We start from the raw sequence: 27,989 nt of genomic DNA on the forward strand, positions 1-27,989 counted from the left end.
ATATACTATTCAAAGTATTATTTTATTACATAATGCACTTTCGTATTTTCGTATATGTATATAAATATGTATAATATATATATATTGTGTGTACACATAATTATAAAGTAGATATTCATGTATCAGAGGTTCAGTTTATTTTTACCTCATATTATTAATATACAAAGGAATATTATCTGTTATATTTAAAAAAAAAAAATGTAATGTGGTCATCACATAACCGGCCACAATTATACTGTCTAGTTTAGTGAAAGTGTACTCTAAAGATGTAAATGAGTTCTACTAATTTACTCTAAAGATGTAAATTAGTAGAACTCAAATATGAAATTTCAAAAAATTACATCAATTAGTTTCGTAGATATGGTAAAACATGTAAAATCGGTCCGCGCGCAGTTTCCTGTCCAAAATTTGATCTTTCATTTTAATACCCCGAATTTAGGTATTAAATTTCAAAAAGAACCAGTAGATAATTTCTCTTTATATGCACAAAAATGTACAGTCAGGCCCGCAAAGAGATTCACTTCGCAAAGCCTGCCATATCCCATAAACTGATCAATCCGTAGCATAGCCGAATCAAACTCAAATAAAATTACATCAAAATCAGTTTCTCGGATTAGGATCTTTTGTCCGAACTTGATCTGCACCCGTGCATAAGTGGACCGACAAACGGACAGGTAGGCAGACTGATAGAGAGACAGATCGCCTAAAATAATTTTTAGTCTGTCTGTCTGATCCCTCTAAAATTATTTTGTTTACGCTTCCCTACTAAGATCGTTCCCACCGAATACTTGACATTCGAAATTTGGTGCCATCACATTGCCTCCCTTATTGTATGTATGCAATGCAATCGGTAAAAAGTTGTGTAAGTAAAAATTTTTGTTTATTTATGTGCACTGCTTTTGTTTATATATGTATTGTTCACATATTGACACCTACATAGAAGAGTTGGCATCATAACTATGTTCTTTTGTAATATGGATAAAAGCATCAAATGGTGAAATTATTTAAAAATAAAATTTTAATTTTATAAGTATGATTTGTACCTTTTTGTTACATATATAAAATGCACGAATGTGTACCACACGCCATTGTTTGTATTTTTTCTTTATTTTACATTCTCTATAGTTTTAAAAAGTGTCCTTTGTCCTCTATTATTTTAATAATTTTGTTTTTAATTTTGGAACAAAAATTTTTTTTTAAACAGATGCACAACATTTTCACAATAATTAAGTTTATTTTTTTATTTTGTTGAAATGAAGTGGGCAGGTACATTAAAAAGAAAATAAAAAATATTTTTAAAATAAGTTAATTATTAATTAAATTTTTCAAAAAATGTAAAATGAAAACTTATACAAAATTTTAAATACTTGTATACGTTTAAGCTTAAAGCTAGACAATTTTCTTGAGGGTTAATAAATTTTTATAAATTTTATATTTCAGTTAAATAGTGTACTGCAAAAATATTTGCCTTAATAATTATTCATTCAAAAATTAGAAATTTATTTAACATTACTTATTTGAGAAAAGCAATTATACTCATTAATTGCTTGACTCATTATTGTGTAGATTCTGCTGAAACAATGAGAAAACGCTAATACATATTATGTGTGACTGTCCTATTCTAACTGCTGAAAATTCAGGTTTAGGCGGGAAATTTGTAGAACACAAAAGTCCCATCTGTACTTCCTCTGCAATCTTAAGGGCTAACGTTCAACTTCCTGAGGGACATCTTCTGAGGCTTGACTTGCGACCGAAATATGTGTATGAATGGGATGTTGCGGTGATCGGAGGGCAGGAGTTTCTTATTCCCAATATTCTTGTTCAGAAATCTAACCGTGACTTCAATAATGCGCTTACGACGTAAACTTTACAAAGTATCACATTCCAAAACGTAAAGTAAAAGCTCTTGACATTGTACACTTTTCCAAAATGTGTTCTATACGTAGTGGATACGTAAAATAAAAGTAAATCGGGTATCGAAAAAATCGAGCACGCTTTTCTTGTACATATCATATAAATGTTGCCAGAAATAACCAATTAAATAAGCTAACATTTATTTTCAGCTAGTTATTAAGTTTTTTTCCTAAAATGCAGCATAAAAATGCTATGTTTTTAATGATATGGTAACGTTTGTTGAAAATTAACATTTGCACGGAACTTTAAATTGAAATTTTCAAACAAACGTCAAAATATGTGGTAATATTGTAAAAATTGTATCACAAAATGTATCAAAAGCTTTAGCAGTTTTTTTTTACAATTTAAAGGCATTGAAAGCTCTGAGACGGTACTACAACCATATTTATAACGTACTTAAACTTTTTATAAGGCAAAAAAAGGTGACGGACCTTTTTTTCGTTTTTATAAAATAGTTAACTGCTTTCCTTGAAAATTCGACACATGGAAATGCGCCATCTTATACAAATAACGCCACGAATAGGTGTACACATGTATTTACTTCAATTACATATGTAATAATTTTTATGTTAATGCAACATTTTTAATCAACTCAAAAAAATTTTCCTACTCCCAAAAAAAAAAATTATTGGTATGTTTATAAAAATTTCAAAATATAGAAGAAAATACTTTGGAATTCTTTAAAAAGCAAATTAAATATTTCAATAGTATTTGCAAACATATGTGAAATTCCCCAGAGAAAATCTAAAAAATTCTTGTAATCAATTTAGACTCCAAAAAGATGACACCACATTTAATAAAATTAAAAAAGAAATCACACCATTCAATTTCTTTAACATGCTCGCTATACTTTTCATACACATACTTTTATTTTCCATAACAGCAAAAAAAAAAAAATGAAAAAAAAATCGCATCATATTGTTTTTCTTTTTCATTTTCTTTCATTTTAGCAAAAATATTTTGTGTTGTGTCAATGGCAACAACATGTTTTTGTCATTGTGTCATTGAATCATTGCTGCCTGTTGCTGTAATTGTTTAACATTTTACATTATACTCATGTACATACATATTATGTCTTAAATTTTATTTTTTGTTTTTTTTTTTTTTTTTCGCCGGCACTCGTACCAGTCAAGTAACAAAATATTTTCTATTTGGTTTTCTATACATAAACAAAGGAAAGCGTCGACAGATAGTAATCGGAAATGTAAGGTTCGTTTCATTTAATTTTCTATTTTCTGTTTATGTCTCTGTTTTTTTTATATTCTTGTTAGTTGTTTTGTTATTAGTTCGCTATAGATTTCTTGTTGCTAGCTTTTTTTTGGAATATGTATACTACACTGTACGTATTTGAGACTGTAAATACTTGAACTTTCAAATAAATTTTATATCGATATTATATACAGTTATTACTCGTATGTATTTACATATTATGTACTTATATATAAATAATATATATTGTGTATGTATGTATATAACATTTTGTGTTCAGAACGTATTTTAAATTCGATTTGTGTTGTGTGCATGACATTCTTAACATATTTACTTTATTTGATGACAATAACAATATGAACTTAAACGAATTTTTGATATTTCTACTTTAAAGAATTCATAAGGGATACAGTTCGAATATTAGCCTTATCCTGAAATGCATTCAAATAAACCTATATATTTCGCAATAAAATTCTGAGGGAAAAATTTTTGATTAAAATTATTATTTAATTTTATATTGCTTTTTCTCATATTTTAAAATTTTTGTTAAACACGATATTTTCATATTCCAAATATTTTTAACACCATATTTTTATTAACACTTATTTCCGTTTTAATGAATATTACTTATATATGTATTACTATGTATACATAATGTATGTAATTATATATACTAATATATGCATGTGTAATGTTATAAATCCTAACATCTTTTATTTTACCAAATAAAAACCATCATATTTTTATTGTATAAGTTGATTAGTATAATTTCGATACAGTGTTAACTGAAACAGGGTGAAAGAAAATTGTATTATCTCATCTCATTCAATAATGTTATGTACATTCAAAAATCAAAAATTTTACGAAGAAGTAAATTTTTCCCGAAAATCAATTTTAAAGCCTAGTAACAACTGAATTACAACAGAGCAAGAAAAAAAACAAAATGTGCAATTTTATCACTCGCTTGCAAAATGGATTAAAATAGTATTTGAATTCTATTTAGAAATTTATGACTATTACTAGAATATTGAACGATATTACTAAAATACGGAACGAACTCCAGGCATTTTCTTTTATTCTCCAAAACTCATAATAAACTATCGCATTTTATTTCAAAAATGCTATTGATTCTCGGACACTCTATACAAAAAAAAAAGCACATAACATTAAAAATTGTGATTATTCAGTAGAGTTAATTAGATCTTTTTTCACAAAAAAAAAAAAAAAAGGAATTTATATTCGATCACAAATCATTTCAAATTAATTCATTAATAAATTTTACATCATTATAACATCATCAACATCATCTTTATCATAACAAATTAATACCCAATTTCCAAGAGATTAATAAAAAAAAATTTTGTTTAACTGAAATGATGCAAAAATATGAAAATTATTTTAGAAATAACACGTCATGATGTATGTACATGTATGTATGTATATAATAAGCGTATTTCTACAATGTATATAAATTTATATTATAAACTTGTTATGTTTGCAATATTTTCAGTACATGAAATATGAATCAGAAGAAAAAATATAAAATTATAAATTCTGCAATGCATCTCAATTAAAATGTCTGATTTGATATTATGCATTTAATTCCTATAGAAATTTTCTATGTATACATATGTATTTATATATATATATAGTTACTTTTATGTTTATAAATACAAATAAAATAGCAAAGTTCTTTATTAACAAAATGAAACTGACAATAAATTGCGCGTTAATATGACAACCCATGTACATCTGCATTTTGTTATTAAAACTGAACTGTTTATTAAATATTTTAATCCTTTTTCTTTTTCTACTATATTTTTTTAATTTAAAATTAATTTTTATTTATTTGTTTATTTATATATTAGCTTTTGAGGTTTTCACAGTTTTAATATTTATATTCTTTCAACACAACGAAAAATATTAAAAATGAAAAATTCTATTTGGTGCAATGAAACAAAATCAATGAAAATAGCATGACAACAAAATAAATTTAAATTTTTATTTTAATTTAAAATATTTTTTAAAATTTAATTTTTCATAAAGCGACTAAAATCATATTTAAGCTTTCATAGTGCGTGAAGATTTTAAGTTTATTTATTTAATTTGATTATGTAAAGTTCGAAACTTAAATTACGACAGAAATTCATAGGTAATTATTATAAAATTTAATATTGTAGAACAATTTGGAATTGTAACATTATTTAAATAAAAAAAATTCCCCCAATTTCCAATTTTATGAAGTACGCACCTATAATGTAAAAGACAAGAAAATATTTTATTTACAACATTTAGAGCCTGATCATGTGAGAAGTGAGTAACTATAATCATATTTGTATATTGTAATTTATGAGTAAAAAGATTAATTCTGTATTGCGTATGTCATGTGTTTTCAAAAATGTATTCAATGTTCAGTCAGTTTAAATGTTTAGTTGATTATTTAAGAAAAATGCAAATATTCAATTGAAAAAAAGAATAATTTTATTGGAACAGTGAAATAATCATTAGAAAAAGGGAGAATTCTGATTTGAAAGTGATTAAAACATGTTGAAAATCTTATTGGATCTTATAATAAAGCGAGATACACGATCAAGCTCTTATTTTCCAACGCAAAGTATGGGATAGAATTAAGCATAAGAAATAATTAATATTATGATTGAAAGGAATGTTACACAAACAATAAAAGCTTAGAAACCTTTATTTAAATACTTATGTAGGGTGTTTGATCAATTTTCAGCAAAAAATCGTATGGGTCAGGTGGATTAGGGTCGGTACCAGATTTCTTTTTCAAACAAATAAATATTAATAATTTCTGAGCTATCAACCATTAGACACTCGTTTTAAAGGTAATTGAAAGATCTTTATTTTCATTCTTACAATCAAAAATTCGACCTTTTCTTTCCGAAAAAGAAGCTGCCCAAAATGAAAATATTCGAATTTTAGTTTTTTAAATTTCTTTAAAAATAAAAAATTTCTCGAACATTTTTGTTATAATTTTTTTTCGATGCGCTACAATGAAATGTAAACGGCCCCAACACAATATTTTCTACAGTTCTATTTTAAAGTTCAAATTCATTTCTTAAATATTTCTTAAGGGCCAAAGTTATGTCTCCTGAAAAAATGTTAATCTAGTGTGCACCCCATTCTCTATTATAATATTGATCGAATTGAAAAAAATGTTATTTTCCTAGGGTCTGTACATGATTTAATTTCATAGATTCTCCAAAACAAGAAAAAAAATTCTAAAAAAAAAATCAAGTTAATCAAAATAAAAAATATTTCATTTTTGTAATTGCAATATTTTAAGTATGTAGGAAGTTTGATGAACTTGCTTATAAAGAATTCTTGATTTGCAATGAAAAATTTCGGTGGCGCTAACCGAAACGTTACAAAATAAATGAAAAGAAAAGAATTTTTAGAAAAAAAAAATATGAAATTCATTATACACGAATAGAAAAATGTTCTTTGTTTTTATTTAAAAATTTTCGATTTGTTATGTAAACACTATAAGATTTACAAGCAAACATGATACGAGTATGCCTGTGCGGTACAAGCGAAAATAAGAAAATTATTTTCAATTTATAAATAAAATTTTCTTATTTATTTGTACAGAAAATTTATTTTCAATTATTTATGTATGTATATGTATAAAAATTGAATTTTGATGAATTTATTTTGACGTTTTATTATTTTAATATTTTCAAAATTATTTGAGTTGTTAATAAAACGGGAAATAATTTGTAAAGTTCATTTGCTTTCAAATTTATTTAAGAATTCCAATAAACTGATTAATTCGATTTTACCAATTCATCATATACCTACTTATTACTAATAATTTTTCTTTTATGTTTTTTCTTTTTAGACAGGTGCACAACAGGTGATTTCATCAAATTCAAATTAGTAACATTATGATTTGTATTATTTGTGTTCCTTGGTCAACTATAAAAAATTTGATCAAGCGAAATTCTTAGCAATTTTATGATTTCTTATTGGAAATTTTTAAAATATTTTTAATATAGCCCTATTTTCTCTAATATTTTCGTTATGTTTATAAATATGTATATAATTAGCTAAAATTTGAATTTACTTATAATTAATTATTTTAAAAATACTTTTTGTGTACTATTGGATACGAAAATTGCGAGTGTAAAGTACAGACTATGTGTGTTGCAATTAATAAATTTACAAAAAAAAAATACTTTAACTTAAAATTACAATTAATTTTGATCAGTCAAATCAGTGGTAAATTTGTAAAGTATCACTTTTAACTTGAACAAGTGGAAATACTTCCTTTAAAAAACAATCTGCTGCTTAAATTATATTTTGGCGGAGGTGCCGAAAATTGATATTTTACTTATTTCGGAAGGGTGGGATTGCTTGGGTGACGAGGTAATTGGAAAAAAATTTTTTTTCTGACGAAATAAATTATTTATCTATGTCTGGAAGCTAAAATTATTCCATCATAGCATCCAACAGAGAAATAATATCAAAAATTAAAGAAAAAACATAGTTAAAAAATAAATCTTCTCAATTGACAATATTTCACGGTTAACATCGGTCACTTTTCTGCCTTTGCAAAATTCAAAAAGTGCCTGAGATTTGTCTGTCATACAATAGCATTTTTAAGACTATGCGGAAGTAGGTAAAATATTTCTCATAAAGAAACTAACTCAGCAGTAGTAAGATATATTACTGCGGTAGGTATTTTGACGGGGAACTATTTATTGGGAAGAGGAAACGCTTTTTGGAAAAATATCGGTGCGACGGAATTGAAGGAGTTCCCAGGGTAATCTGCTGAACTTTTTCAAGGGACTTCAATGAATTTAGGGGCACATGAGTGTGCTCCCGCCGCCCCTCTCTAACTAACTAACTAACTAGATCTATTATTTATAAGATTTCAGGTTTCCAGCTTAAAGGTTGTAGAAATTTTATAAACAGACGCAGGGACGGACAGAACGAAACACTTTTTTTATAATTTTATTAAAAAAGTGCTACAAAATTTTTATTATAAAATAATTGAAATTGTTAAAATAATATTTGTAGTCAAGTGCAGATATCTGCCAAAATTCAAGGAAACTCTATAAGCAAACAAACAATAATTTAAAGTAGAGACCATTAAATTTTTCTTTCGTTTCAACGCAAATAATTCATATAATTGAATATAAAGTCACCAGACCTAATACTCCCTCTTGTTTATTTAATTTACATAATATAATTCATGTTAATGTTCTAATAAAAATAAAAATTTCTTGTTAATTACATTAGCAAAAAAAATAACATGAAAATAAAAATGGTGTATGACACTGAAACATAAAATTTTCAATTTTATAAACGGATCATTAACTAAAACATAAAATATGATACAAAACAAGAAAAAGACAATATATAACATCATCATACAACCTCAAATTATCCATGAATTCTTAAAAATACATTAATATTATTTTCAAAGAGTTTCAGTGATTAATTAACCCTTTTCAAATTATTCTATTACTCTATAAATTAAAATTTTATTTTTTAATACGAAAATCTGTGTGTGAATTATGAAATTTGCATCCTATTTTTAGGATGCAAAATATCATAATTCATTTTTAAAGCATTTTTGCTTTTGCATATGCTACAATTACATACCTTACTGTAAAATGTAATGTTAATTTGTTGTTTTTATTACATAATTTACATAATGTGTGATTACACTTTATAAGAAATTGGTGCATTCTTAAACGATAACTTATTATTAATGTTATGGCCATCTGATTATAAAAAATATTAAGAAAAATGCCTGCCTCGTTTTCTAATTGTTATCATATTATAATACACTTATGTATATATGTATGTATACATATATAAAATTATGGAGTTTTGCCAAAAACATTTTAAATTGATGTACTGGCAATCCATTCAACAATAATAATGTTTATACATACAAGAAGAACATAAAAGTGAAACAAATTGACATCAAACTATTTTGACATTCTAGAATGAAAATGATGAGAATTTATTTTCATAATTTTAATTGAGCGAACCTTTAATGATCTGCAATTATAAAAATTTTGCACCACTATACCCCATATAAAAAATGAAGTAACGAAACATGAGAAGAAAAATGTACTCTAATTTATTTTTTGGCAGAATTTTATTTATTTTCACAGTTTTGTGCTATTTTATTTAAGTTCTTTAATTTTGAATACTCAAAAAAGAATATAGAAATTTTTTAAAAACCCATTATGTTGTTAATGAAGTCTTGGTCTAATTGAATTCTTAATTGAATTTTTTAAATTAGAAACAAAATTGACTGGTCATGCGCTAAGGTGAATAAGTATAGCAAATCAAAACGCATACAGTTTGTATGCAACTTTTAAATGCAATTTCGAAACAACAAAAAAACACACTCATGAACACATTGTTATTAATTATTGATGAACATGTGTTGACATGTAAACGTTTTCCATGCAAATATATGAAAAATTTAAGAAATATTAGAAAATAATAAGAAAAATTTGTATGGTCAGAAAATAATCGACCCCATAATGAAAATATTTCAATAAAATTGGATCATTGGAATTGGAAATAAAAATAGCTCATTTTTTATAATCCGACTTTACTGAAAAGAATGCGTTAATTCGATTCTAACAAACATATCTAATATTAAGACGAAAATTCAGAACTAATCAAAAATATAAAATTAATTACTTATAAAAGTTCGGTTGTTGGGATTTAATTTGCTGCAGAAGTGGTTGTCAAATTTCCAATATTGTACTCAAATACTGATAAAATCAATTTAGCCTATCCTGAGATAAAAAAAAAAGTGTACAAAAGCTGAAACCATAGATGTCACAATTATTTTATAACTCTCCAGAACGAAGTTGCGTTTTCGTTGAAAGGTCAACATGTATAAATTTAATGTGATCACACTACACTTTTCTCTTTTTATGCCATGCGATCAACGTAAAACATAATTTCTTTGAGAAAAGTCTTCCTAAATTCGAAAAAATTAAACAAATAAAACGTCTATGTGGAACTACAATTAAATAGAGAACTAAAAGGTTCCTCCCTAAATATGACTTTGAAAAAAGCGTAATTTAATTATAATTGTTACCAATTATCTCTTTTTATTGTGTCACTATCAGAATTTCATTTGCCCGTGTCACTGTACCAATGTCATATTTCTATTATATAGGAAACTATTGATTAAGTCGAAAAATTATACAAAAACAATTTTAAGAAGGTATAGGAAGTTCACTACTAATTTGATATTTCAACTACGTATATACGCTATATCAACTTTATATTATTTAACCTTGTCCTGACTATAATACAGAATGAGCCATAAGTCTCTGAATTTTTTTTTATTAATTTTAATATTAAATTCTTTTCTGTTTTTTCAGGGTTGTAAACAAAATTTTGGAGATCCACAACGTAATCTTGTATGTAGTATACAAAGTGAATAAAAATACTGAAACTTTATGCATGCATTTTCAAATTTTAGCGTATGTGTAGCTAAAATTTGAAAATGCAAGCACAAGAAATATTTTTGGAGATATTTTGGCACTGTATTAATATAGGAATCCTCCAAACCCTTTCAGCTGGAGTTATGCATGATTATGAAAGGCAAAGATTTGCGAAGGACATAATAGCAAACACATTTTTTCAGTCTTTCAGAAATTACTTTTTATTTTGCAGAGATTAATATGCACGAGCGTACAGTACAAACACAAAAAGGAGAACTGTCACGGAGAACTGCCATCATATTATTAGTCTCTTTCAATTACTACTCTATAAAAATCCCATCTTTCAAAATTTATTTAAATTTTCTCTTCTTACTGTTCACACAATGCAATTTCCAATTTGAAGAATTTTACCTATTTCTCGAAATTCCTTCGTTTTTAGTAATCCTAATTATTTTCACCCCCCTTTACCTATTTTGACATATCAATAAATGTAAAATTGATTATCTATCTCTTCATATCTAATTCCAACTTTAATATTTATTTTCAAATTTATTTTAAACATAAAAAAAAAAGAAAATTAATGATTTCACTCTTCTTTTCCCCAAAAAATTTTTATTGTACCACATAAATAACAAAAAAAAGAAAAAGCTTAAAATTTGAAATGAGTTCATCTTTCAACTTTTATTCGATAACCTATAATATTGAATAAAATCTTCTCTCAAATGACACAAAATACTCATTCGAACTTTATTACCTTAAATGTAAAAATATAACAATTTCTGTAAATTATTTTCCACATCAAAGAATTTACACTAAGGAACAATTTTCAGGACATTGAATTCAATTCATTTCATTTCATTTCAATCAGATCATGAAAAACAAACATACAAAGAAAAAAAAAATTTATAACTTTAATTCAGAATACCAACAAAAAAAAAAAGGATATAAAAAAAAAAACAAGAGAAAGAGTAACAAGAAAACAAAAGAGACAAAATAAGGATTCACCGAACTTATTCAGATTTTTAAGTCATAAATTTTATTTTCAAATCTCTTTACACGCATAGACGCTCATATAATATTCAACAGTAACACACAAACACATACTAACCAAAAAAAAAAAAAAAGAGAGATGTAAAGTAAATCTGACTTGAATTGATAGCATATAAATGTCCTCATATCTAAGACTTGCCATTCGATATTTTGCACATAACAGGTTGACATTATTTATACATTATCTATGTATGTATGTATGTACATAATATGTAATAATATAAAATACAAATAATATGTAATATAAGTATATAAAAATTCTTGTTACATGATTTTAATATTTATAACTTAAACAGAATTTTTTTTTTCTTGTGTAGGGAAGAAATTTTATATAAGCAGAAGACTGGATGTTATGATTTTTAAAATAGTTTGTAATGTTAATGATTGAAAAATTTTAAGGTTCAACAAATTATGTTGGACATGATCCTCGATCTGGCTCATTTTTCGACAAGAAAACAATTTACATTAACAATATGCTGGTTAACAGTTTTATAATGACAATTTTTCCTATTAATGTGAAATTTTTTTTTTAAATTAGGTGCAAAAACAATGTGTCACATTAATCATATTTTAATAGATTATAAACTACCAGTTAATTTCAATTATTATTAAAAATTTTAATATTTAAAATAATATGAAATACCTATGTAATTGAAATGAAAAATTTAAAGGAAATTAAATAACCACATTGAATCGCAAAGTACCTATTGCAGTTGAACAAATCTTAGTTGTTTTGTGAAGACCAACTTCACAAGTGAAGACAATAAAAGAATTCCAATGTAACACCGGTGAATACAGCTAAGTAATGGACTCTAAGTGAGACCTAATGTAAGTTCGTTTTATGCTCACCGATAAACATATGGGGCTCAAATTGTTATGATTATATGCACAGCATAAAAAATAGAAAAAATCACGTTTATTAAATATAAAAACACCCTATAAATGAATAGACCAACTATGATACTAATTTAACTTTCATATGCATGTTAAGTTTAAAAATTTTCCTTTATTTTGTGTTTTTCATTTGCGTTTAGTTTTTTTTTTTTTGTTTTTAGCTTTAACTTTTATCATTTTAACTGTTTTAAATGAAAAATAAAGTTTTATGATTTACACTAGACTTACCTTTAATCAAGTACTGTCACTTTTGTGCGACAACCGAAAAAATTTACGAGTTTTTAACATAAGAATTATATTGTACACAACATACAAGCACATATACATACATACTTGCACATAAATCTCGACGAAATTGTTGTTAAAAGATATGTCTGTTATTTTTTACCCTCTCTTTCTTGTAAATTATTTTTTTTTCTTACTTTTCTTTTTTTAAATTACAAAGTTTATCGTTATTATGTCCTTGGTAGGATAAAGTTTTCTTATAGTTTTTACATTTTATTATCTTTTATGAAAGAAAAGAGTTAAAAGATTTCATTAAAAAAATTTTTTTTTCCTTTTCAAAAAAGAATTATTCAGGGTTTTCTACAAATGGTTGAATTACAGGCAGATATTTAATTACAGTTATACACCAAGAAAAAATTTTATAAAAAGCTGAAGATTATTCCGACACCAATAATTAAAATAGCAAAGTTTAAAGTTATTTTAAAAGACAAACAAAAAAAATATTTTCAAATTAAAGAAACCTGTAACATCATTAGTGAAAATGTGAAATCATTCGAAACTGGTAGAACAAATATAATAAAATAATACAAAATTTTGGAAGAGCTGTGTTTTAATTGCAAAATTATTTTTAAAAGTCTTGACCTCCTTCAACTACGTAGCTAATATGACACACTTTAAACCCGAAATTCGGGAATTAATGCGAAGAGTAATCTGCATAAAATAAAATCTATGAAATATATTGCTTCTTTAGTTTAGCAGCACCTTAATGAATTGTAACAATTTGGTGCCTTTCTAAATACTAATCTGTTACATCAAACCCATTTGCACTTAACACGTTTTTTTTTGCTAATTTTATTTTATTCAATTTTCTCATTATGTTGGCAATATTTAGCAATATATTTCCAAGAATTGTTAGAATAGATAATGTGAATATATGTATGTATTAAATATGCAGATTATGTTGACAATATTTGGTAAATTTGCAGTGTTGAAAAAATTACACATATTGATTAAAGAAGTACTTTGATATACCGAAGTAGAACAGTTTGTTCATATGAGCACTTGTACCTATTAAAACAGAAAAATTGTAAAACATAAAAAAAATTGGTGCATTTTTAAAAACTAATGCAATTGTGGTTCATAAATTCAAATTCGAAAACAGGCTGGCAAACAAACACGTTGGAACTCGAAAATAGTTCTAATGCTTATGGCTCAATTTTTTGAATTCCTTTTAAATCAACCTTTTAAATCAAAATTTAATTCAAATAAACAATATTGAATGATTTGAAATCTGAGACAAATTTTAATATTCAACCGTGATTTTTCACTCTTTCTGTGAAAATTTCTTTTTTTTTTTACTAATCAATTCCAAAGATTTCAATATAAATTTCAACAATGTTAAACAATAATTTTGATTAAAACGTAGAAGCTCTCAATCTGATAACCCCATTAGCAAAAAACAACAAATAAACCTGTACACTGACATAATGTTCGACTCGTAATATCCTTCAAATTATTTACAATGTTTACATCATAATCATACAAAAAATAAGCAATCAATATAAGTGAACAAGAACATCACATAAAAACAAACGAACAGAAAAAAAGGAAAAAAAAAATTTTTTTAATTATACTCATAACAAGAAAATAAAAAATAATTTCCTTACCTTTTTATTAGAGTTGATGGCAGCGGAAATAATTCCATTTGCCGGTAATGCTGTCATTGTTGCACCTGTAGGATGAATTATTGCACCCGGTGCTATAGCAGTTGGTGCTGGTACTGCTGATGTTGTTGTTGTCATATTTGTAACATTATTATTTGTTGGTGCTGTTTGTACAGGAAAAAATCCTGGAACAGCAAATGGTACCAACAACATTGAATTATTTGTTACTGATGAATTTCCTGTTACTGTTGTATTTGCTTGTGTTGGTGTACCTAGTATAGCTGCTGTACCACTTGGAGCAATTGTTGGAACAATAAATTTTGGTTGATTTGATGGTGTTGCAATTGTTGTACCAATAGTATTAATATTACCAATTCCATTATTAGATATATTACCATTTATTGATGATGATCCTGTACCAGATAATGCTGCTGTATTTTTTCCACTTGATGTAACAACCATACCAATATTACCGTTTGTAATTTTATTATTACAAGAACAAATCGATGATGATTGATTGTTATTTAATGGAATAAGTTTTTCTATAGATGATTTTTTATTACCAACTGAATTGGAGGATATTATATTATTATCTGTTGTTGTTTTTGTTGCTATAGCTGACGTAGCAGTAGTTGTTGTTGCTGTTGTTATTGCTGTTGATGCTTGTGATATTGTATTTTGTATTGAGCTATTTTGTTGATTTAATGATGATGAAGCTGATTCCAATAATGGTGATGTGGACGTTGATGATAATCCTATTTGATGTTCTGATGTTGTAGACGATGGTGTTTCGTTAATTGATGTTGTAGTTGTTGCGGCTGTTGTTACAGTACTTGTTTCAATTTTTAATGATGGCGATGATGATACAGATAACGATGATTGTGGCGATATTGATTTTATTGGTATTGATGACACATTCAATGATGTTGGTGATGTTGCTATTGTTGTTGCTGTCGATGATACTGATGTCGATGTTGATGATGATGATGACGGTAATTGAATTAATTTTATATGTTGAGATTTATGATAATGATTTTGTTGTTCGTGCTGCTGTTGTTGTAAGCAACAACGTGTACAAGATGATGTTGTATTTGATGTGCCAATTAAAGTGCCTCCTGTAGTTCCACCTGATATATTTGGTATTGTTGTATTTATTGGTCGTACATTAATTATAGATTTATGATATTGGTCTTGCTGTTGATGCTGATGATGCTGGTGATGATGATGATGATGATGTTGTTGTTGATATATTTGATGAGAATGATGTGGTTGATGTTGAGTTTGCTGTTGATGACTATACTGATGCTGATATTGATGTTGTTGCTCTTGTTGATTAAAATTATTTGCTGATGTTGTTAAAACATACGGTGCACAATTTTGTCTTGTTTGAGCTAAAATATTAGCGGTATTAGATGTTTTTGGTGCTTTTGGTGTCCAAACGGAACACGGTACTAACCCGACTAAGCGCAGCCCTCCGACAGGGCTCGCTTCGGGTCCTGTTTGTGATGATATTTTGTTAAAACTTAATGCTTTTTATTTAAAGAGATTATTATCGCTTTTAATTTTAGAATTTGTTTTTCTATTTTTGTTCCTTTTTCAGAATAAATTTCAAATAACAACTATGTATATTTTCGTATAACAAGATCTGAAAAATAAAAAATTGAATACTAAGTTTTTCATTTTATAAAATAAAAAATTTTTGGAAAAATTCAAAATTTTTAAATTTAGTAATTAAAATATATTAGATAAAATTTTGCTTAGAGTTACGAATTCATTTATGTATGTTAAATTTAATCTTAAACAGACTAGGGATTTAAAAAATTCCATTTTTCACTAATATGGAAGTAGTACCATGTGTAGTACATATGTACATATATCCACCTTATAGCATATTTTATAAAAGAAAAAGGATATTTCTTTAAAAATCTGTTCAATTCGTTATTTTTTTTTCTTTTTTGTTTTCTTTTCATTTAATCTGAGATACATACTTCAAAAGAATTAAAATACTTCAATATTCCTGCATAAATATAAAAATGTTTGAATATTATAAAATTTATAAACATTCTATATTTAAGGATCTCATCATTTTTCATTGTGAATAAAATAAATAGTGCCGATGGCTAACGAAAAAGGCAGAATATTCAAAATACACAGAAAAAAAAAATAAATAACAATGAGAAGAATTTTATGATTATATCTACATATAAAGAGAGTATGTATAGTAGAGTTCCATAATAAAAGAATATAATATGTGTATATGTTCATAATCACATTCATATATCAACAAACATATTATAATTACTAAATTCAAAGCACATGAGTATTAAGTAAAAATATTTTCTATACTTAGTATACGATTTAAATTCATATGGCTTTTATACAGCTATAAAATATTTTTTATAAACATATGTGTGTGCATAATGCATGCTAATATTATATTGTAAATATATTATAAGTATATCAACATCAATATCATCATCATATTATATGATCATCATAATAATCAACCGGGATTCATCTATAAAAAGGAAGGAAGACTATTTAGATAGCTTTAAATTAAAATTCGCTCAGCTGAAAAATTGGTTTCCACCGCACTACCACTTTAGAATAAACGACTTAAATGGCTATAAAGTAAATCTTTTGTGTACGGTTTTTTTTTTTTTCAACATATAAATTTTATATACTATGTAAGTAAATTTATTATGCAACTGTATATTTGTAATGTATGGGTTCTGTGATGAAATGGAATGTAATAAAAAAATATTTTCTTTTTTTTTATTTGTTTAAAATTTTCTCTATATTTTATAGGAAAAAGACAGAATTAGTATAGTTGCGGTGGTGGCAGGCAGTAATAGGAAAATACAAAAACCTTTTTTTTTTTGTAGAATAATAAATATTGAAAATGTTTGCAACATCTTTTATATTTTATTTTAGAAAAGATGAAAGTATATGCAATATGTCTGCCTGTACAATGATAAAGGATGGCATAATTTTGAAGAACATTTGATTTCATCCTTCTTTTTTCTATTCTACTGTAAAGATACCTATTACCCATATGAATTCAAGCACATATGTATATGATACATATATATAATATGCAGTAGAATAACCGGGTCCACCTTGGTGTCTTTTTTATAGAAATAATATGTATAAAGCCACATAAGAACCACACAATTGCTCGCTAGTATACAAGTACAATTTATTATAGATGAATAAATTTCAAAGTAATAGCTAATGAGTAAATTCTTTTTTATAGTAATATTGTAAGTTATCCAACATGTAGCCACTTATATAATCATTTGGAATTGTACGAGTAGCACAAAAGTAATATAAGAGTTACATACATTTGTTATTTGTATTTTAAGAAAAAATTGACCATCAAATTTAATGAACATTGCATTTTATGCAGAATTGAAGGATATTTTGAAAAAATATTAAGTTATCCTTTATTGTTCTTCCATTTGCTTGTATACTTTTTTAATTTTTTTTATTATGTGTATCAGTGTATGTGTATTCTGAAACTAAATACATAATAATGGTTAATTAATTTGTTGGGTGTGTTTATTTAAGACGATTGCCGTCAATGATTTCAGATTTTTTCTGCATTGCTTCATTTTAATGCCTCTATAGTTTTTCTTCTTTTTCTGCTCAATTTCTCAATTTAAGCGACATTTTTTCGCTCGTCCTTAAGCATAGCTGAAAGTTAATTTTATTTAAAGGAAAACTTAAGCAAACTTAATAAATGCTGTTAGTGATTGTAATTATCATTAATTTCAAAAAACCTTAATTCAAAAATCATAAAAAATCATTAAAAACTACTATAATTAATTGTTTGATAAATAAAATTTAATGTTGATTTCAAGCTCTTTTGAAAGCAAGTAAGAAAGTAGAAACGGAAACGCAGAATTTTAATGAGATTTTTAATGGAAGAATTCTTAACCCTTTGTGCTCCAACTATCAGTCTGGCTGGTACAACAAGTAAAGACGATCTACTTCAACTACCAGTTCTACTGGCAACCTTTAATTTTGTAATTATTTATAGTTAAAACATGAATTTATAGCTGGTACCGTTACTTTTTTAACATTAGACATGTTCTCTATCTGTTCTTTGCTGTTTTGTATGCATTTGCGATCTAAACGGTTAAATATTTCACAATATGAGTTTAGTTAAATCCATTGATCATTGAGGGTGCGTACATGTAGGCTACTGTTTCATGAATTATCACACTAGAAAAGTTTTTAAGAAATAAATTATTATTTTGCTAAATTAATTTACCCTAATATACGAATAAATTTTTATATTCTTAATCAATATTTAAATAATTTACCGATGTTTAATCTACAAAAACTTCACCAAAATGGTTTTTTCTGTTTATGTTATAAAAAAAATGTCAACCAAATTAAATATTTTGAATTTGAATTTATTTTTAGATACATTCAAGTTATCTAAGCTTTTGAGTTAATTCTCGCTAATAAAAAATCATTTTTTCAAAAACTGCAGCATTTTTTTCAAAGTATTGTGATTATAAAATATTTCCTAAAATTCCTTGGAGTTGATTACCAACAGGCGCAAAAAATGCACGGAGTGCAAAGGGTTAAATAACATTTTCTTAAGTTTGAAAAACTTGTACATTTTCAAAAATTTCTTACAGTTTTAGTACTTTTCCAAAAAAAATTTGAAAAAGGATTTTATTAGTATCCCTCTGTTCGTCCGTCCGTAGGCTTGTTTACAAAACTTCTACACTCTTATATGTATTATAGAAAGCTAAAAATTTTCATATGAATAGGTCTTCACTAGAAACTTATTTTCTTAAAATTTAAAAAATTTTTACCAATATCTTCCCCTCTCTAAAAGTTATAGCTCCTAAAAGTTGTAAATATTTGTTAAGCTCCTAAAAGTTAATTATTTGTTGTAACGAAACCACAAATATTTTTAAAATTCTGCAAACACGAAAAAGTAGTGACTGGTTTTTTCCACTGCAGTATAGCATAATTGACTATGAAAGTGACAAAATATCGGTTGAAATTATAAGTTTTTTTTTTTTTTCAAATTTTTGATATCGATAATTTTCTTCTAGACAATATAATTTTTGATCTTCACCCTCATCTCACGTTATCGCCACTCGAAATTTCTAAAATTTGAAAATTCGGTACCTTATAATATTTTCGAATCTGCAGGCTTCTCCTTCTATAAATACAGAAACCTGACATCAAATGCCATACCATTAAAAACTATATAATCATTTATCTTTACTCGCGCAATTACCCCCTGAATTCAACCATTACGTTAATTTTTCGCCTTTTTCAATTTTTTTTTGTCTCACCCTAAATATATGCAATCATTTGAAATATTTTGGTATATGAATGAAAGTAATTTAAAATGTAATAGTTTGTTCTTAAGAGGTGTATTATAAGTTTAGGTGTATTATTTAGGGAAAAATTGCTATTTTATTTATCATTGGTTTGAAACAACTTTATTAAGACAAATTTCCCAAATTTCGAAATTTTCTTACGAAAACAATATAAACATGTATGTAAATTTTATTGTTTAATTTTCCTTTCGATTACTCATATTTCATTCTAATAATATTGTTATAATTATTTAGAATTTCAATAAATTTTCAAATAATATACATACATATAACATTATTATAATGAATTTGTAAAATATTGCCTATATATTGTAGCCTATTTTATGCAATAAAATTCAATCAAATATAAATAAAAACTTTATTAAAAATTACAAAATCAAATAAAAAAAAATATATATATAAATTTTGTACTTTTATTATTTTTTAATGAAATTTTTCTGTTTTACTTTGATTATCGATTTGTAAATTATACGAGAATTTTAATTATACTTTGAATAAATACGAAATTTTGAGTGTATATAGCTTGTATTACAATATACTATTATAGTGTATAAAAAATAACTAATGGAAATATAAAATATATAATAAATAGTTATAAATACCAAAATATATACGAAATATTATAATGAATTTTAGAATGACTTTGAGTAATTCTACAAATCAATCAACTGTATATTAATAGCCTAGATTTTTACTTTTTTTTTTTTTTGTAATTTTTTATTTTTATTTGAAATAATAATTTCATTACTTTTTTATTATTTTATAATATTGTAAAAAGTTTATTTACTGAAATTTCAATATAAACTAATAATAATGGTTGATTTAACAAAGGTAATAATTATTTTTGTGTGTATCGACTCATACAACAATTGTTATACACGTATAATGTGTTGTACAGAGAGCAACAGAGCTTTAGATCAGAACTATTCTAAGTTCGATTTTGAACAAAACAGTTTTTTCACTCATTTACGATTGCAGTCCATAAGAAAACTTAAGGTAGGGTAAGAGGTTTTGTTTGCTTTTCAAAATATTGGTAATAGTAAAAATTTAAAATTTTTCTACTTCAAGGTCGCTATTTTCTTATCAAAAACTGGTTTAGAATTCAATTTCTAAATATAAAAAGTGAAATTAACTTTTAAGAACTTTACATATTTTACCTATAATCTTAAAACCGTACAAGGCAAAAAATTTCAAGTCACTCTCCTGAAATTCACTCTCCTGAAATATTCTCCGATATAATTTACTTTAAACAAATCACTTTTACATCACTTTCCTGAAAAAATCGCAATTTGTGATTTAAGACATTCAATTTTAAGGCGCGTATAGTTAAGGTTACAGAACAACACAAAAAATATTAGCAAAAGGTGTATGTAGTTTACATTTTGGCATATTATAACCTAGTTCGTAAAGAGTGCGTGCATAAGAAAATAGTGTTCATTTTTTTCAAAAGGTATTCCAATATTAAACTCCCCTCTCGCCATTGTTTCAACAAATGTCTTAATAGGAAAAATAACTTTGCACTTCTGAAGACAAAAGATTTGTTTAATCATATAATATGTAATTTAAAATACATGTGTTTAGAACAATATTCAATGTATATTCGAAATAGACAATATTTTAATGACACGTCGTGTTAATTGCATTTTGTTGTTTTGCAAAAGATAAAAGTTCAATCAAAGAAACTCTATAGCTTTTTGAAATTGAAAAGTATGAAAAATTATGGAACAAACAGGGGAAAAACATTTTCAGTCGACCATGACAATATTAAATTTCAGAATATACGGCAGTTTATATCAGCATGTTTTTACAGAAATATGGTAATCAAACCCAAATTGAAATGCAATTCGAAAAACGTTAATGATTGTTTACTTATGCATTCAAATTTATAGATTTAGGTTGCTAAACAACCGCTCCATTGATGAATTTTCAACTAGTTTTTTCCCACAATTTTTATCGATCGCATTGCAAACAATAAGGGAGGTTGATTATGTATGGCAACAAATTTTGTAAATCGAGTTTTCGGTGGGAACGCACACCATAGTAGTTTCCATAGTAAGGAAACGAAAATAAAATATTTATAGAGAGATGTCGGTCTGTCAGTCTTCCTGTCAGTGTGCACACCCGTGTGTCTCAAGATCGACTGAACAGATTTAGAATAAATTTTACATGTGAGTTTATTTTGTCTATGACGCGGATTGATCAACTTTAGGATATCTTAGACCTCGGGAACTGGACGTTTTTGCGGACCGATTTTACATTTTTGCGCATATAAAAAGAAATAATAATTCGAGGTATTAAATTTTTTGCTAATTTAAAATTGTAGTTTGATAAAGCTTCTAAAGAGATTCTCGAATATCATTTATATTTTAATTATAACTTTATTTTATGCATGCATACCTTATTAATATTAAAGTTTGAATTACGCATACAGACACATACCTTTAGAAAATTTTACATTTTTAAAGTTTTTTAGAATATCACTTAGAAAATTAATGAAGAACCGAATCTATATATAAAAATATGGCAATCTCTTATTTTCTAATCTCAAATGCAATATTTTCACACACATACGAACATAAACATCAGGTCATTTATTTTATTTTTATAATATTAAATTTTCTCGTCCTAAACAAGTGCATATATGAGAAATTTCTCGTATACATTATAAAAGTTTTCCAAAAGTGAAAGGAAAACAATATAAAATTCCAGGTAAGCCTACATACATACGTATAGTTGATATACTTCGAAAAAAAGGATTTATTGTGACTTTGAAAAGCAACTCCTTTTTTTTTTTTGTTTTCTAACTGAAAAAGTTACTCTTTTGTTTTATTTATCTTAAATGCAAATAAAAAGTTTAATTTTTTTTCTTTCTTTTATTATTTTTCCATTCTTATGTTGTTCCAAATGAATAGAGTCTAGAATTTTAAAATTTTCTATTGTTTAATAAAATATTTCCCATACCTTATCTATATACATATATACCTTCTATACCTATAATATAACAATTTAAAGCTGACTAAGGTAAGCTGGGCTATAATATTATTAGTCATATATATACAGAGTGATTCAGAAAGGTATACAACAACATATTATTATACAATTATAATTAGAGGGTCAAAAATTAGTAAAACTTTTATTCAGGAATAAGTGCAAAATCTCAAGGATTTCCGAGTTACAGAGATTTTAATTGCAGCATTTAAAATCAATAAAAATCAATAATAGAGAATATTTTGTGATTTTTTATTAGGACCTTTAAAATCTTGACATAGAAATTGTTTTTCTGTTATGTTTGAGGGCTTAAATTAAAGCTAAAGTTTTAAACTTCAAAAAAAGAATTTCGAAGTTTCTAAAAATTTCGTACGAAATTATTGGGTTAGAGAAAACTAAAAATATATAAAAAAGGAAAAATTTTGATATTGGTTAAAGTTCGAATGTTTGATATTCCAAAAGTACATAAAATACAAAACCAAGTAACATGTTGATTTTAAGGCAATTACTAAGTATTTCAAAAACTATTTGTTTAAAGACCGTACCTTTTTCGGAACAGAAATTTTAAGTAGAAAAACTTGAACAAGTAGAAATTTCGTGAAAATTCTTTAAAATTTCTGTAAATCGGAAGCTGAGAGTAAAAGTTTTACTAATTTTTGACCCTCTAACTCTATGTTGCTATATACCTTTGTGGCTCACCCTGTATATTAAACACAAATATATGCATGTACATCTTTATATGATTTATTCGTATGCGTATGTGCAGAACAAAATGAATGAATGTCGAATGAACAAAATATTATTTATTAAAAATTAATTGAACGTAAAGATATGAAATAGTAGAGAAAATATTAGAAATTCAGATTCAATCAATTTTAAAATTCATATACAATACATACTCGCACATACATTTATACATAGTTGAAAGGATAACAAAAATATCTTTTGTTTTCTTCTAAGAAATTAAAGTGGATGAGATGAAATTTGTACAATTTAAAAAAAATATTATAGGTTGATTGATTCGAATAGAAAATTGAAAAAAACAAACAACAATTTTTTTTTTGTTTTTGGGTTAATTAAAATAATATCAATAAAAATCTAGTTTGTATTTAGATTAAAATTATTCTTTAGAATATTTTCAAGATATTTTTCAAAAATGATTTTTTTTCATAAAATTTTTGAACTTATTTGTTCGAATGAACTTCAAAAAAAAAAATGAAAATTATTTATTGATTGAAAAAATTCACTCAATCGTAAATGATGCTTTTTTGTTTATTAAAATTTAAAAATGATTTTATTAAAAATGCAATATTGCTATTATTATACAAAATTTTTTAATTCAATTATACATTTAATATGAATGATTAAATTGCAGATTTTATAAATTTTGAAGAGCATATTTTGATTTTTTGAAAAGTTTTTCATTGTTTCTCGTATGTGTTATCCTTCGAAATTCAGAAAAATTAATTAAAAATACATTTGTAAAATATTTTTAGAATAGCAACAATGGGGGTGCATAAGTACCCTTTTTACAATTCTAAAACGATTGAAATTGATTTATTGAACTTGCTTAATAAATTGAATAGACCTAATTCAGTTTATAAATCTTTTTCTGACAAAATTAAATTTTTCGCATATTAAAATTTTGATTTTTGTTTATCGCTCATTATATAAAAATTTTAAAATATAAATCATTCCTTGTATGTACCTTTAATCAAAAACTGAAATCTATAAATAACACATACCAGTTTCGGTTGTGTTATACATATAGTGTTTTATAAACAATGTCTTGTTTAGGACCCCCTCATAAATGATTGAGCTATTTTAGTGCAAAGCTTGAAAATAAATTCAAACTAAAGTTTTTAGTAGCTCAATGAAATGCCATTTGTAGCACATTAATTTGAGAGGCACAAATCTATGAGTCCATCAATATAAAGTTATAATAAATTTTGTATAACATCTGCAAATTTTAAAATACTTTAACTAGCAACAAGCCACAATATATAAACTTCAATTTTATATAATGTTCGAATAACCGAATTTTTAAGTTCGGTTTGGTATCGAGTCCAGTGGGGGCTTGAATCATAAATTCGATATGAGTGTGCCAAAATAATTTTTTTTTTGTTCCCGTATTCAGTATAAAACTTGGAATTGATTTTCTTTTTGGCAGCATATTCGAGAAATTAAAAATGCAAAATTTTCAAATGTAAGTTTTGATAAATCTTTCCTGCAAATTCCTTTCACGTTTCCTAGCTAAAAGTTCTAAAGCGTTACGTTTGAAAAAAATCTAAAATTCTGCAAAGGAAACTTGCAAAATTCTTGCAAATCTAATGATTACTGAAGAATGCACAAAATGATTTCTACCTGATTTATGCAAAAAAAATAGTTGGAATCAATTAAAGAACAAATGCCCGACTATGTAGCTATAAAAAGAAATCTTTATTAAATTTACAATCTTCACCGCATCTATTCAGTATTAAAATATTCAACTGTCCTTTAAACTCATTACTGAAAACCCAGAGAAATAAAAACCAAAATTTTACCAAACTATTATTATTCAATAAAATTTTATAGCATTTAAAATAAATTTTGTTATTTTCATAATTAGAATTAATATTTACATTTTATCAATAATATTTTGTGTTAAGTAAATCCCAAAAGTCATAATGTTAAATTACATTTGATCGAGCTGCAATAAAAAAGTAATATAAATAACAATTACTTAAGTTATAAAACCAACTATAATGGTAAAATAAGTTTATGCTCCCATCTTCCAAATTTATCCAAAACCAGAATGTAATAATATCATAAGATTTTTGTTCTAAAATAAAGTAGATGATTTAAGCAAATAATAATAATTTCCAAAATGAAGTTTCCTATATTATGCGAAGAATTTTCATTTCTCACAATGATTTTAATTCTAATTTTATGTTAAATTTTCTATTTAATTAATCTAATTACAGCATGTTTTATAAATTGTAGAGACGTTATTTTAAAATTAATTAAGGTATAGTTGTTTTCTAGCCGCTTATTTTGATTTAATACGTTTATATATATAGTGTCATGAATGATTAATGTAATGGCATAGATTTCATCAGAAAAGTAATGTGCAAAGGAAGTAAGTATAAATTTAAAATTATTTGTTGAGTTGAATTAATTTTCGATTATTGAGCTCATATAAATATGTTTCTGTTTTTTTTTTCTTTCAGAAAACCATGGGATTCCTCAAACACTTTCAAAGAATTATTAGAACTGAAAAACTTCATGCTGAAATTAAACGTGGAACTTTAAAGGCTCTGGAAAAGGAAATTCTAACTCTTTCGAACGAAGTTTTCCGAAAACGATTTTAAGTTTGCACCGTAATAATTTTTCTTCATCATGAAGAACTAAAATCAAGCACAATAACAAATCATCTTTTAATTTTGAAATTTTATGACAAAAGGTAGGACAAACATATTCAAAAGCTCTGTAATTAATTTTTTTCAAATAATTTTGTGAATAAGAAAAACTTATGTTAAATACAAAAAATTTTGATGAAAATTTTCCAGGGAAAATTCTCACTTAAAACAAAAACAAAAATCAACGTAAAAAAAATTATTTTTGTAGAAAATTTTCCGAAATTTTCTTAGAAATTGGCGAAAAACAATAAGAAAAAAATACAAAAAAAAAAAAAAAAACTTACTTCGTATCCTTCGAAAGATAAAGAAGAATTCTGCAAGGAAAATGAAAATATTTTCTTTTTGTTTTTGTTTTTTTTTCGAAAAAGTAATAATATCAAGAAAAATAATGGAATATAATGAAATTTTTAAAAGGATTCCTTTTTCGATACGATGAAGTTTTTATGTTTTGATTGTTGTTTTATGTTGTTTAACATAACGCAGGGATAAATATTTGTATTTTCGGGAATTCATTTTATCTAATTCTTATTTTGTTTTTTCTTCTCTTACACTCCTTTGTTTTTATCTTGTCTTGTATATGAACTTATTTTATATTTTATTCTATTATTTTTGCATTTCATGATATTTTGTTTTTATTTAATTTTCTTTAAAAGAAAAATGTTTAGAAAAAGTTTTGGTTTTTTTTTCTTTTTTGTATTTTTTTAGTTGAAGAGAAAAGCAACAAAAATCCTTTCTTATAGCAGGATAAATAACACAATTTGTGATTTGTATTTCAAATTTTCATTTCAATTCGTAACGTGTAACAAGAAAAGATATACTTAGTATGGGTGCAGGAGAAGTGAAATACTGGGAAATTACGTGCTCACACCGGCGAAGCAGCGGGCTGCCGGAAAAATTTAGTCGAATTCATCAGGAGAATGGATCTCGAAAGGTTGTAGTAGGGTCTTTTTCCACACCTATAGTTGAGGAGCACAATATATATTTTAAAGTAGTTGCAGTGCACTGTTACCCCTACTTTGCAATATACAATCTATCGGTGCAAATAATTTTATTCAGCGTAAGCTCTTAAGAATAAGCTCGATACCTCCTTAATTTTAATCATTTGTAATTTGGGTATTATCTTAATTATTGCATAAGAGCAGTTAAAATTTTCTTATACTGAATGGATTGGAATACGACGCGGAATTTACTTGACATTTGCCATCCTAAAAATATATAATAGACATTTTTACTGATAAGTTTTAATGACGAATTTAATCTGTATTTCAGGTATCTTTAAAGCAATTTATTAGTATACTTGCCGTTTAACACTTTTTAATCTATTATTCAACTCACTTTCAATACATTGGACAATCTGAATAAAAAGATTATCTTATGACCTATTACACAATTAGTAAACTTACTAAAGAGTAAGAACGTACACTTCAATAATCTTATTAGATTATTGACCATCGATCTTATAATTCTTTTACATTATTTTTTCTCTTATATAAGAATATCTCAGAGTTGACCCGTTCAACTATAATAATATTTTAGTTTTGTTAATTTTATTTTATTTTTGGTTTTCTATCTTAAATACACGGTATGAGAAAACACACTAAAAATTTACAAAATTTATTTTTCTTGTATCAATAGTTTATTTTGCTTTTGCTAATTGTTAAGGTGAAAAACTTCTGATGTTATAACAATAATTTATAAACAGTGGTTGTATGTAAACATTATGTTTGATTAAATTTCTTGTTCCTAAATTCTTGTTTTTATCTTAAATATTGTTAATTATTTTTAAAAAAATAAGAAACAATTTATACGTATGATAAACTAATA

At 25.5% G+C, this 27,989-nt stretch overlaps 1 protein-coding gene across 1 annotated transcript in view; it reads right to left on the reverse strand.

Annotated features, from left to right (window-relative positions):
* Positions 1-27,989, reverse strand: part of LOC129614409 (myb-like protein Q) — a 102,620-nt gene that overhangs the window by 69,349 nt on the left and 5,282 nt on the right. Inside the window, exons 2-4 of the mRNA XM_055528997.1 lie at positions 27,467-27,519; positions 27,356-27,423; positions 14,411-15,936 (exon numbers count right to left, since the gene is read on the reverse strand). Coding sequence (XP_055384972.1) covers positions 14,411-15,936; positions 27,356-27,423; positions 27,467-27,519 — 1,647 coding nt within the window. The remainder of the gene's footprint in view (positions 1-14,410; positions 15,937-27,355; positions 27,424-27,466; positions 27,520-27,989) is intronic.

This window comes from Condylostylus longicornis, unplaced genomic scaffold (genome assembly GCF_029603195.1).
Source record: "Condylostylus longicornis isolate FDR11 unplaced genomic scaffold, ASM2960319v2 ptg000107l, whole genome shotgun sequence".
Taxonomy (NCBI): Eukaryota; Metazoa; Arthropoda; class Insecta; order Diptera; family Dolichopodidae; genus Condylostylus; species Condylostylus longicornis.